This window comes from Tauraco erythrolophus, chromosome 6 (genome assembly GCF_009769465.1).
Source record: "Tauraco erythrolophus isolate bTauEry1 chromosome 6, bTauEry1.pri, whole genome shotgun sequence".
Taxonomy (NCBI): domain Eukaryota; kingdom Metazoa; phylum Chordata; class Aves; order Musophagiformes; family Musophagidae; genus Tauraco; species Tauraco erythrolophus.
Genome location: NC_141470.1, coordinates 22,932,142 through 22,946,162, shown reverse-complemented (window position 1 = coordinate 22,946,162; position 14,021 = coordinate 22,932,142). Strand labels below are relative to the sequence as shown.

Genomic DNA, 14,021 nt, shown 5'->3' with positions numbered 1-14,021 from the left:
CCCATCAGTATCTTTAATTAAACAAATAGTCAAAAGTGGTAACACCTGTGAGAGAGACAGAGAAGTGACAATCTTTGGCTCACAAAGCAACCCACCTGCACTTCCCGGGGCTGGGAGTGCATCCCGGGAGAGCATTGCTGTGTCCTCAGCCCGGTGCTGGGTTGACGGGAGCGTTGCCGGGTTTGTGCGCTGACCGGCCTGCACAGCTGTCCCAGGCGGCACCTCGCTCCTGTAACGAGGCAGTGCCCAACTCAAAGCTGCGCTCGCCTTCCTCAAAGCCTGCAAAATCCGCCCTGACACAGGTGTGAACAAGGGGGCAGTTGCCTATCCTGCCATAAAAGCGATTCTTCAAGATTTTATTCATGCCTGGGATCCCGTGACCTGGCCTGTATTGCCGATGTTGAGATGTGGACCCCCTGCTGCTCCCACCCAGCAGTGCGGCAGAGCCCTCTGCACACGCGTGTGGTCCTGGATGGCTGTCACTCTCTGCAGTGACAGGTCTCAAGTCTCTCTTACCTGACAAAGGTAGGCGTATGGCAGGGTATTTTTTGAATATAACCTCTTTTAAAAGCCGTCAGTTAGTTCAGCAACAGAGGAGAAGGCAGAGCTTTGAGGTTGATCTCTGTTACTACTTGTCCAAGAAAACTGAATTGCTCATGTGCCCTCTCAGTCCTCACCTGGTGACCAGTAGGCAGCAGCAAGGCGGGGAGCTGGGGCTCTGACTAGGCATTGGCCAGGTTTTAAAAGGAAAGATGTAAATCACAAGCACATTCTTTCCACTCTCTCCTCCAGCAGGCTTATGTGAAGTTCATTGTATTTTTGAAAGGTGTAACCGATTAAAAATGTGCTGAGATGCTTCAGGTCTGCTGGTTTTAGTAGTGAGTTTATTCTCTGATGAATAAGTTCTTGCCCATTTATGATATTTTTATTAGGATAAATGCAGTATGTTTTGAGGTTACTATTATTTTGAAATAACTTTGCCCATCCAGCTTGCTTTTGCATCCTCTTTCAAACTCTTTTCTGCATGAAATGAGATTCAGTATTTCCAGAGTGAAATTGCACATTCCCAATTCCTTTTTTCACCCTTCTTCAGGGAATCAATATTCACTTAGCCAAGAAGATGATTGAAGACAGGAGTAGAGATTATATGAACGCACGACGTGTAGCAAAGGTACAAACTTCTGTTGACTTTTCTTTGTTTTATTTAATTCTACAAACTAGCATTAAACTTGATTCTTGTTTTCAAATGAAAGCGTGCATTAGACTAAGTCAGTACGCTAAAATATTTGTGTCAGTTTTATAAAGCATAACCTAAAATAAATGTTTATTGTGTTTAAATCTGCTGTTCAAAACATTGCTTCTGTTTCAGGAATATGAGACAGTGATGAAAGGTCTGGACCGCAACGCTCCCTCTGTCCCCCCACAAAACACCCCACAAGAGGCTCAGCAGGTAGACATGTGGAAGAAATACATCCAGTGGGAAAAGAGCAATCCTCTGCGTACAGAAGATCAAACTCTTATAACAAAAAGAGGTAATTAGATACCACACTAGGACACGTACAGTTGTGTTTCTTAGCTCCATTAATGACCTCCAGCGTAAGTAATTATGTGATTCAGTGCTCAGGGACCATGCTGGAGCAGAAGCTGATTGAGCTCCTTGAATTGTGTGGGTGTTTTTTTTTAAACTACTCTTTGGTTTTTTACTCAAGCAAAGCTGAAAGTAATACATGGATTTGGGGGTACAGTGGTATAGTCGTGTGCCGCTGACCTTTCATTGGAGGTCAGGAGATGGTGGATCACAGCCTGATTTTATGGCTGACGTTCTTGAATGATTTCTGCTTCTTCCTCTGTGGAGGAGGCAGGTTTTAGCTGATGGTTACGATTCATAAAATCCTTGGCAATATAAAAGAACTGCAGTTGTAATCATTGTATTCAAAGGCAATTAATCATTGTATTCAAAGGCAATTAGTGTTTATATTGTCTGATTTATTTGCTGTTTTTTGTATTTCGTACTTCCATTGTGCAACATGGTACCATTTCTGCAATAATATACAAGGAATAATACACAGCAATAATATATAGCACTGGAAGAGACATGGATCAGTTGTAGCGGGTTCAGAGGAGGGCCACAAAGATGATCTGAGAGCTGGAGCACCTCTCTTATGAAGACAGGCTGAGAGAGTTGGGGCTGTTCAGCCTGGAGAAGAGAAGGCTCCGGGATGACCTTATCGCAGCCTTCCAGTACTTAAAGGGGGCCTACAGGAAAGCTGGAGAGGGATTTTTTGCAAGAGCGTGTAGTGACAGGACAAGGGGCAATGGATTTAAACTGAGAAAGGGTAGACTTAGATTAGATCTAAGGAAGAAATTTTTCACTCTGACACTCTGAGGGTGGTGAGGCACTGGTACAAGTGGCCCAGAGAAGTTGTGGATGCTGCATCCCTGGAAGTGTTCAAGGCCAGGTTGAACGGAGCTTCGAGCAACCTGGTGTAGTGTAAGGTGTCCCTGCCCGTGGCAGGGGGGTTGGAACTAAGTGATAACTTTAAGATCTCTTCCAACCCAAACCATTCTATGATTCTATGAATATTTCTTGCATTTTTTCCCCCTAGTTATGTTTGCCTATGAACAATGTCTTTTGGTTCTGGGACATCACCCAGATATCTGGTATGAAGCTGCACAGTACCTCGAGCAATCTAGTAAACTGCTAGCTGAGAAAGGGGTAAGCAGATTGCCATTGACTTTCTTTCTTATTTCATTGCTTTGAGGGGGGGAGGGTGAAAAATATTTAGCACCATAAGTTATGTCATGTTCAGAATTTTAAAATTGAGGCTATTTTAAGAAATAAAAATATTTGCATTTGAGCTAAGAATTATGAAAAACTATTTTAGTGTTGGCCAGTTTTAGGTTGGGGGGGCATTTTTTTGGCCTGACTCTGCGATTCCTGAAGTACTGGGGAGGTGATTATCTCTTTATTGGAGCACTGCATGGAAGTTCACTGGGACTTTTCACACACAAAAGATATACCTTAGATTGGCCTTCATTGTCACAGATGCTGAACAATTATATTATCATGCTTATTTTATAACAGGACATGAACAATGCTAAACTTTTCAGTGATGAGGCTGCTAATATTTATGAAAGAGCGATCAGCACTTTATTAAAGAAGAATATGCTTCTTTATTTTGCATATGCAGATTATGAAGAGGTGAGCAAAAATAGTGATGGACTGACGTTAAAACCCAAAGACATCCCTCATCAATGTCATTTATTTGAAACATACTGAATACACAAAATTCTATAGAATTAATTTATTGATTCTTCTAGCCTTAACCTCATTCAGTGTTTCTGAGACTGAGCTGACGAAATGGAGAGGAAAAGCCCATAGTATGAGTTACAAAATTTTTGAAAATCTGCTGTCCTTCTGCTTAAATATTGACTATTTTTTCAAATTACTGTGAAGTTGAAAGGCTGATAGATTTACATTTAACAGAGCATCAGCTTCTTCCGAGGATAAAGAACTCCTTTCCTGTCTAATTCTTGGGGGTTTAATGTTTGTATTTGCATGGCTGTGACACAAGCTGGGAGGCACCCTATACTGCAGCTTTCCTGAGAAATCTCTTTATCCAGGCTGCCACTTTATTGACCAGCCTCTGCAGCAAGTAGTGCCCTGACAAGGGTTGGTTTTGCACATGAACCATCAGGAATAAAGGCCGTTTCCCACTGATCAGATGAGGACTATGGAGTCCTCTGCAAGATACATTTTGCCTACTTACCATAACATGGAAGAGCCTTTGCAGGAAGATCCTGAGGACAACAGCAAAATAACCCCTTTGCCCTTAAAAGAAAAAGCCTTCCTGGGCTTTCAGTGCAGCTTCCTGTATCTGAAGCGTACTGGCTGTTTAGGTTTTTTAAGGTTGCACGATACAACTTGGAAGGCTGCAGCTGGCAGGGATCAGAATGGGTGATTTGAAAGGCGTCGGTTGGAGAGGGAAGAAGGTGGTTTTCCTGGCTGTCTGCACGTTACTGTTAGATGGAGGTAAAGGGAACAATCTTCTTATCCCAAACACCTACAATGGCAGTTCTGCTGCAGTATTACAAAATTAGAAAAAGACTTCAGAGACTCTTGAAAAGCACTAGTGAGAAATTAAATGTGGGAAGAAATGACTGCACAAGACAAAAAAAATGCATCTGAGTAAAGGGACTGACATCCATAGTGTTCAGTTGGGGGAAAAAGGAAACAGAAAAATTTTAGTTTTTTTCTTCAGGCTCGTTTTTGTATTCTCACACGAGATTTGTACTAGTATTACCAAGCAGTGTGTATTTCCTTTTTATTTACTTAGAGTCGAATGAAGTATGAGAAAGTGCACAGCATATATAACCGACTCCTGGCGATTGAAGACATTGATCCCACCCTGGTAAGACGATCCTTAGTATGGAGCGTTTCCACATTTGCATGGACAGTTCACCTGAGGGCACTCAAAGAATGGGGAAGTACTTACAGGAGTTCATGGGGTCACAAGGATGATTGAGCAGGTGGAGTACTGAGATAACAGAATTAGATTAAAATTTCAGCAAGGTTAATAATTATACCTTTTAATCCACTTAGGTACACTGAGTCACATGCACTTTTCTCCTGTGTCTCTTCTGGAAAATCTCTTAAAACAAGCAATGAAAATACAAGATATTAAAGATTTCATGACACAGCTCATAAGAATTGGTGTGTGTTTTGTTGGCTCAACTGAAATTTCACTTTGCCTGCCCTTAACTGGTTAAAATCACATTCCTTTTGCCCGTTGTTCTCCCTACATAGAAATACACCGTACTGTGTATGTGTAGTTTGCAAATAAATTTGTAATTCACCATGTATAATTTCAAGGCCAGGTTAGATGAGGCTTTGGGCAACTTGGTGTAGTGGAGGATTTCTCTGCCCATGGCAGGGGGGTTGGAACTAGATGATCTTTAAGGTCCCTTCCAACCCTGACCATTCTATGATTCTATGTAAGTATCAGAGTATTGCTGTACAGCTGCTTAAGTTATATGGTAAACAGCGTTGTCTGTAGTGCCAGCTGCACTTGTGCTGAACAAATGGTGTGAGAAAGTAACCTCCCCTCGAAAAGTTCTTTAGTTTATAAATAGACTTGACGAAGCATGAGAAGGAAAAAGAAGTTCTGAGGTCTAAAATTAAACAACAAATCAGTGTCAGAGGAAGGGTATCTATTTACTGACGTGTTTTGTTCATTAAAGTCAGATCGTAATGCTTCTCAAATCACATTTTCTGAGAGACCATATACCAGTTCCTTCTATTTGAGGAATGCTGTTATTTGTGAGCTAATTCAGAGTGAGGGAAAGTTAGATCCCAAAGAAATGCAAATCACAAATTGGTCACTGAGTGAAATAGCACATTCATCGTTTCCTTGATCAGGTATATATATATTTGCAGACAAGATGATTTGTGTCTTGGATTGTATAATGTACAGTAAAATGCTTCATCAGGCCTTTTGGCTCCTCTTTAGCCTTATGGATGTCTTAACTTTATTGGAAAATTATCGTTTTTACAATAAAAAGTAAAAACGATACTCTAGTTCTCTGAAGGCACCAGCTTATGCAAATTGCATTCATCTACTTACTTCCTCTTCCTTGAAAAATCTGTCTTTAACTATTGTCATTTCAGGGGATCGGTCTTAGGTATATTCCATTTTTTTTAAAAAAGTATATAAAAAGCTTTGCTTCAGTATTTATAGCAAAACAACATAGAGGCACAACGCAGTCTTGTTTCTACTATGACTTACTAGCTGTATTTTGTGAGTGAAGATTATTTCAGATATAGTAAAAAACTTTATTATATCCCAGGATTCTTTGTTAGCACTGATACTATATAAATATTAATATGCACCTTAGGTTTATATCCAATATATGAAATTTGCAAGGCGAGCAGAAGGCATAAAATCTGGAAGAATGATATTTAAGAAAGCAAGAGAGGATTCCCGGACTCGCCATCACGTCTATGTTACGGCAGCTTTAATGGAATATTATTGTAGTAAGGTAATCACAGATGCTCAATTTGATATAAAAGAAGTGTCGGGAGGGTGTGTAGCTCACTGAAGCTAATAACTTCTTTTTTTTTTTTTTTTTTTTTTTAATGTTTGCAGGATAAGTCTGTGGCCTTTAAGATTTTTGAGCTAGGGCTGAAAAAATATGGGGACATTCCAGAATATGTACTGGCATATATCGACTACCTTTCTCACCTTAATGGTAAGCTTTAAGCTTTGAGAGGTCTAATGAAGCATTAATCTGCCTTCTCAGTGAGTTTAGGTTCAGACCAAGTTCTTTGTATTTTGGTTTTAATTCTTCTTGAAGAGCAATGAAACCTCTTCCTAAAACTCAGCAATTTATTTGGAAAAAAGCCCTGCTGTTTTCTCCTTACTGAAGTCCCAGGAGTACAGTGACATCAGATCTTGATTCTACTGAATAGGAGAGAGTGAACTTTCCGAACTGTAACTCACTTGCATTGCAGCAGTTTAACAGCACCTGCCATGAACAGTGGGGAGTACACTGAGAAATCTAAATCCCGAGGAAAAAGATCTATAGGAGGCTGAAATCAGCATGAGAGGAGTAATGGATTACTCAGTCTCTACCAGAAGTAATTTAAACTCATTCTCCTCAAACAGATGAGATGAGCAAGATATAAAAGCAATATTGTGAATATTGGTCCTGCAAGGAAGTTGCTGGGGAGTGGGTTTGGAATGCAAAGAGCCGGGCACGGAGCTGAAGATGCAGGAGGCTGGGCAGCCCTGGGCAGGAGGTGGTGGTGGTGACAGCAGGTCTCTGTGGGATTCCCTGATGCAGGAGTTAATAGTGATGTTAAGGACACCCACGCCACTGCGGGGAGCAGGGGCTGACAGAGACCTCTGTGTGCAACTGTCCTGGTCCATGTTTCATGGGGAGTTAGAGAAGAGGGAGAAGAGTGGTTCATCCCAGGCTCTTCCTCTGCCCAATCCTGTCTGCCAGGTACCCGTTAGATTTTCACGTTTCTTCAGGTATTTCTTCAAGTAGTCAGTACTCCAGCTCAGTATTGGTGGCTTAACAACACAGAGGTGGAGCGCAATCTGGTTTTTATTATGAGTTGCTGGCTCCATTTTGTGAGACAGCCTCCACACTGCTGATGTGAGCAGTGGCTGCAGGTAGCTGTACTGCTGGATCTTCAGAACATCCCAGCGCGTTCTGTAGGCACCAGGCAGGCAAATGTCTCCTCTCAGACTACAGTACCTTTTTTTTTCAGGCTCTGAAAGTTTGAACAGACTTAGAGCTTTTTTTTCTCCCGTGAGCTGTAAACAGATTTTTTTTTTTTCAAGTTAAAGTATATTTAATTTTGCAAGAAATTCTTTTAGGTCTACTGAATATTTGCAATGCCTTTTCATAGACTGCCATCAAAAAAAATGTCTCAAAACTTGCCAGTGTATTGCTCTGTCTTAGCAACTCAGCAGACTTCACTGAAAAATAAGAACTTCCCTAAATGTAAGAGACAGTAAAATACGCAGCAAGAGAGACCAAGCAGAGCCTAGCAGTTTTGAGAACAAAACCACCAACCACTCCTTTCCCCCAGCTGCCAGTATACAAAGGCTGGCTGCTCGTTGGGAAGCAGGTCTAATAATTTTGGGAGGACTTCTGAGGAATGTGCAGGTGTATTTATATTGCCCTAATTTAAAAGGGAAGTAATGAATTGAAAGGCCAAATTTAAAACTACCGAAATATGCCATTTTGGTAAGTGAAGACAATGGGGCAAAAAAACCCCAGAGATTCTGAAATGATGCCAAGCAATAGCTGCGCTGTTGTAAAAGAACCTGTGTTAGGATCGGTTTGTTGCTATCAGCAAAGATAGACTTTAAAATATAAATTCACAGCAGAATTTAACATTGGTAAAGTTTCATGTAGGCGTTCAGAGTTTTCTTCTACTTACTGAAATTCAAATCCAGGTATCAGAATGTCAGCCTTATATTTAATTCAATGTGCACATTTCTTTGAATGGACATGATTTTAAATTGTCTTTAACATATTTTACTCAGTGTGATTTTTCTTTTTTCTTTCTATTTTTAAAGAGGACAATAATACAAGAGTTTTGTTTGAACGTGTTTTAACTTCAGGGAGCCTTCCACCTGAGAAATCTGGGTACGTCTGCAAAAGCAGTTTCACTACACTAAAACAGATACATAACCCCTTTCAACTACCAACATCCCAAAGAAATTAGAAAAATGAACAGCAGGACAAAATTAGGTACAGATGTTCCTTCCTCTCTTCCTGCTGTCCAAAATAGCAACAACTGTGACAGATTTGTGAAAGTCCCTATCCCACTTGCAGTGAAATTCATTGATTTATTGACTTTAAAACCTCGTTGACGCAGGATTGTTGACGATAGAGCGCAAAATCCTCCTGCGCAGTCAGGATTCAAGGTGTGAGCAGGTGGCGTGGCTAATGACATGTGTCGCTCACCAGAGAGGTGCTTTAGGTGGATGAGGAGAGGGAGCTGAGAACATCCTTCAGGAGCGTTATTTTAGAGAAGGGGAGTCAGGAATTTATTGAGGAGAATGCTGAACAGCTCCCAGCCAACTGAAGATAAAATAGGGAAAAGACTTGGATTAACCACTCGCTGCCACGTTTTCGTTACTACTTTTTAAATTTATTTCTCTGAAAAAATGCTTACCAAACCCGTTGCAGTCCTAGTGTTCAAGTGTTCACCATTATTATTCTGGTAGACCTAAGCATCAAAACTAAGAAATCAAACATCACACTGCTGTGTGTGTTCATTCTGCACTTTAATCCTGATCTTTCCTGGGAAATATTTTTATGTTCATTTTAAAAGTGAGAGAAACCAAGATTTTAAAAGATAGCTCTTCTTCAAAGGTGAACTCCAAAGCTAAAATGAAAGTTGAGTCAAGTCCAGAAATACAGTCAGATGTTGTTCAAGTTATATATGAGATTTTCCACAAAGAAATAAACAGTAACTGTATAGATTTTGGGCTATGTAAAATTCCGAAGTTCTGCCTATTGTGTGCTATGGGTATCCCTCTTGCCTGCTGGAATATGCTAGTCCATGCAGACGAACTAAATCAGAATCTGTGTTTAAAAGTCCTTCACGTATCAGGATCCGAGTGAAATTCTGTGTAGTGGGATGAGTAAAGCCTATTTGTGCGTCTTACATTGATGATAAAAGCTTACCTCAAAGCTGAAGTCATCTACCGCAGTAATCCTTTCCTTTCCATAACAAAGGCCTTTATGATCCACCAGATCGAAAGCTTTTCTAGGGATCTATAAGGCACTGGGAAGGTAATGCATTTTACAGATGCATCTGAAGTAAATAACAGAAATGGTCACGTGTTCCCAGATTGCCTCCCTTTGAATCTGCCCTCTCGGGGCTTTTAATTGGGTCGTGATCAGGAACACTTTCTCTTTCAGCAGCTGCATGTTTATCTGTTCTTTTACAGGGAAATCTGGGCTCGATTCTTAGCTTTTGAAAGTAACATTGGTGATCTAGCTAGTATACTGAAAGTTGAAAAACGGAGATTTACAGCATTCAAGGAAGAATATGAGGGTAAAGAAACAGCTCTGCTGGTAGACAGGTACAAGTTCATGGATCTGTACCCCTGCTCTGCTAGCGAACTGAAGGCCCTTGGTTATAAGGTAAGTGGACAGGAACGCTGAATTTTACTGTTACTCTTTTCAGTCCTAGCAAACTCCAGCAATTCCTTGCTTAGGACTTGCCTTGTATTTTTTTTTCCTTGATAGAAAAGCAAGTAAAACGGGTATGCGTCCTTCTTGTCTTCTGTTGCTGTCCTCTCTAGGAGGTTTGCTCCAGCTACCTCTTGGCACTGTATTTCAGTGAAAGCAGAATTGGGCTGTTACTTTTTAACTTTTTTTCATCTCCAGCCATATGAAATACATTCTCCAGAATGAAAGCACAGGGGCAGCACGTTGTAACTCCCCCCAAGCTCGTCTCATTTTAGGGAAGAACTTAACTGTCAGATTAAGACTAGAGAGAAGCTGAGCTAACTGGGTGCCCTCCCCAGGGACACCGTTGTTGGGCAGCAAAGTGCCAGGCATTGTGGACCAAGGGCAGAAAGGAGCAAGGAACATGACTAACAGATGGAACTTAATGTATTCATATTTACCTCTCATCTTCCCATGGAAAGGTCCATGTATTAGTGCCATCACCGTTCAGCCAGAGGCCTCCACTTCAGACTTCCACCTGAGCTTCTTCAAAAACCACAGTTCTTTGGGAAGTTAGTAGAATCAGGTCATCTGTAGGAAACACCGCTGGTGGCCCTTCCACCCCAGTTGGCAAAACTCTACTCACTTCATTGAGACCCATATCAAAACAAACCAACATACGGCAGTCCCCATGATTGCTGCGAACAGCCGAGGAGAATTATCTCTAGACATCAGTGGCTGCCTGCTGCTTTTTTTTCAGTTGCTTAATATGGTTAAAGTGCTCCGGTGCTGCTATTGGAATTTAAAGTCTAGGCCAGACACCTGTATGTGGTGGTCTCACATCTCATTTCTGACCGTGTGTATTTTAACTATTATTTTAGTCATGCAGAAGGCCATAGCACTTTGGAAAACCATTAGAACAGAATAAAATCTTGATTTTTTAAAATTATTTTTTTGTTTTAAGCATGATGTAAAATAGGCCGCCAGAGAAGCACGAACAGCTCTGTTGGAGGAACTGCTGTTTCCCATTTAAATCAACAGGAAAAGAACCTTCAATTCCTGTCTCAGAAAGAGTGTCTCAGCTTCCATTTATTTCTTACACAGAAAAGTAATTTTTGAAAAAATACAGAAGTCATCAAAGTTAGCAAAGCAGCTGAGCTGTTGGTCTTCTCGCAGTTGTAAAACAATCTGATAGGTGGAAATAAGAGTCGCATTGAACCACTGAATATTTTTGTTTTAACTCAGCTGGGACAACATTATTTTGAAGTTACAGATGCGCTCACAAGAGAGCACGTCCTGGTGAATGCCTGCCAGGTGGTGCCCCTAAGAAGATTCAGCCCTTGGGCCCATTTCTGTTGCCTGCAACATGCCAAAATATAATCCTGTTTGAACTGCTGCTTTGCATGCCTGCTGACTGCCTTATGCTTTAGTTCTTTTCCAGCTAAAGCAATCTAGGGAATGAAATGAGGGAGAAATGATAGTTTTGAAGGCCTAGTGGTCTGCACCTGTTCACCGAAATCTTTTTAACCTAAAAAAAGAAGCCATTCAAAAATGACAAATACGGTCCCGTTCTGTAACAAACACAAGTGTCTGTGCTCCCAGCTGGGACACTGTAGGACTAAATGTTTGATGAAAACATGCGAGTTTTGCCCAGATGGTCTTCTAAGAGGACATCTGAAATTATAATTATGACAAAGTGAGAATAAGCGACTGGTCTAGAGAGATGTTTTGTTCTGTAATTTAAACAAGCAACGTGATCCTGCCAAGTTCAGTGCTCTCTAATTGGCTTTCACAGGATGTCTCCCGTGCCAAATTGGCAGCTGTAATTCCAGACCCTGTGGTTGCACCTTCCATCGTGCCTGTTCTCAAAGATGAAGTAGACAGAAAACCTGAATATCCCAAACCGGACACTCAACAGATGATTCCATTTCAGCCAAGACACTTAGCACGTAAGTCAGATGTTCAGTCAGAGTATGTCACCTGGCAGCGAGTTATTAACCTGTGTGCTTAGCAAACCTCATCACAGCGACGTTGAGTCTTCAGTCATCTAAACATGTACTTAAATTTTAGGCTCTTATTTAATTAGATTGCTAAAGGCATATATATATATGTGTGTATATATATATATATCCTAATACTAAGGTCACATGGAAATAAGTACAAGTAGTTTGGGGTCTGGTAAACGGTAATAAGCTGGTACACACACTGCTCATAGACTTCAGATCACTGACTAAATAATACGTAATTAGTAGAGGCAAAAATGACAGGGTAGTAATTATTTGCATCAAATAATACTGCTGCAAAAGCAATTCAAGTCTAGCTGTCTTGCACTGGCTTCATACTGTTTTTCTTCCCACAGCTCCAGGTTTACATCCCGTCCCAGGTGGTGTATTTCCTGTTCCACCAGCAGCTGTAGTTCTCATGAAGCTCCTGCCACCTCCTGTTTGTTTTCAGGTTTGTTTTAATGAATTCTGAAAACTTCAGAAAGTTGTAGAAGAGATTCTGTTTTGACAGAACCACAGTATGTATCACTCCATTGAAAATAAAAATAATCTTCTAAACTTTTTTTTTTTTCCCCTGGTAACAAATCAGGGTCCCTTTGTTCAAGTGGATGAGCTCATGGAGATATTTAGAAGATGCAAACTGCCAGACAGTAAGTTATTTGTTCACTCTGGAGTCTGTGATAGTGCTGCATATGACTTTGTTTTACATATGGATATTGCTGTCTAAAATGCAGACCTCATTTACAGATGTGTAATTATTATTTAAGAGTATACTGTTGAATTGGCCATGTTTGTAGGCTGGAATCTTCATAGAAATGTTTGTACATCTAACTGGAGGGAGATCAGCAAAAAGTCAAAAAGCTGAAAGTCACCAGCTGCTGCTGCTTTAGTAACGTTTTGGTGGTAACCATTAAAAGAAAGAAGTGAAGATTTTCAGAATATCCTTTAAAAGAAGCAGGGCATTGTTTCCAGCAGCATGGTAACTGAAACGTTAAATCACGGATTTGCAGCATGGTAAGTTCAGTGGTGGGCGTAACTCCGAAGGCCCGTTGTTGCAATGCTTTCAGAGTGTTTTTCTTGTATATTCAAGAACAGTCTCCTGAACTCCTACAAAGCAGTAGAGTTCTGAAATAGGGAAAGGACAAATCCATATCCCAGGCTTCATGTAAACTACAGCAGATTGTAATATGCTACTTTTCACCCCCTCTGTTAGTTTAAGGAACAAATTATCAGAGAGGAGAAAAGCTGGGATTTGATTTCTTTTAGAGTGAAAATAAAACATCTATTTAAATTATACATGGAATTTTTGAAGCTTTCTCTGCTCCTATGCAGAAACTGACTTGCTCTGCATACTTTCTGATGAATCATGGACTAGCTGTACTGTTTCCCCAGTAGGCTTTCCTGTTTTATTAAGCTTGCAAATGACCTCAATACTTGTGTAAAGGGAGGTCTCAAGCTGAAGCAGCAGCATTTACTTTATAATTAGTGTTTGCCATAGCTTGGAGTTTCAGACACTCGAGACTTAATTCTTAACATTTGTAGGAGAACAGGGTAGGAAAGTGTTTCATTCCAGAAATTTCCACAATGTATGTATCTTGTTGCGTGCTTATTTCTAATCAGGGAATTCAGTTTCACAAGTTAATTTAATCTTTTTCTCCTTCTAAAGCTGTTGAGGAAGCTGTACGAATAATTACTGGAGGCCTACCTGAAATAGCTGTGGAAGGCAACGGACCTGTGGAAAATAACGCTATGCTCAATAAGGCTGTTAAGAGACCACATGAAGATTCCGACGACGATGAGGAGAAAGGATCTGTAGTTCCCCCTGTACACGACATTTACAGAGCACGACAGCAAAAGAGAATCCGGTGAAACAAGTTGGGAGTTCTATTGTGACAGACAAAGACTTGCATTGAGTCCGTCAGTTTCTGAGAAGTCAAGCATTTAAAAGGGACAGCTGCAAACAAAAGAAATTTTGAAAATGGTTTTGTTACTGTGGTGCCTCTTTTCCCATATGGTTCTTGATCGGAAAACAGCCAGAACAACCTTAGAATGTGCTCTGAACGAAACTAGGGTTCCAAAACCAAAAGTGCAAAATGTCAAAGCTGCATTTTGTTCTTCAAGGGTGTTCACATCTACCACTTGAAATCTTGTGGGTTTTCAACAGTTTTATTTTAAAAACTGGATGGCTTATACTTGTGAAGCATTTTTAATTCACATTTTCTGGAAAACAGTTGTTCTCAGTTTGTTCATGTAGTGTCCTGCCTTATTGTTCGTTTTTATTTATGGCAGAATGTATGGAATCTGTTTTGTAGTTGAAAA

At 40.5% G+C, this 14,021-nt stretch overlaps 1 protein-coding gene across 1 annotated transcript in view; it reads left to right on the top strand.

Annotated features, from left to right (window-relative positions):
- Positions 1-14,020, top strand: part of CSTF3 (cleavage stimulation factor subunit 3) — a 53,479-nt gene extending 39,459 nt beyond the window's left edge. The window contains 13 exon segments of the mRNA XM_086613682.1: positions 1,094-1,171; positions 1,370-1,532; positions 2,607-2,716; positions 3,086-3,202; positions 4,338-4,412; positions 5,896-6,039; positions 6,147-6,249; positions 8,094-8,163; positions 9,477-9,672; positions 11,495-11,648; positions 12,059-12,153; positions 12,292-12,352; positions 13,369-14,020. Of these exon segments, the coding sequence (XP_086469808.1) occupies positions 1,094-1,171; positions 1,370-1,532; positions 2,607-2,716; positions 3,086-3,202; positions 4,338-4,412; positions 5,896-6,039; positions 6,147-6,249; positions 8,094-8,163; positions 9,477-9,672; positions 11,495-11,648; positions 12,059-12,153; positions 12,292-12,352; positions 13,369-13,571 (1,569 nt within the window). The 3' untranslated portion in view covers positions 13,572-14,020.
- The last annotated feature ends 1 nt before the right edge of the window (position 14,021 follows it).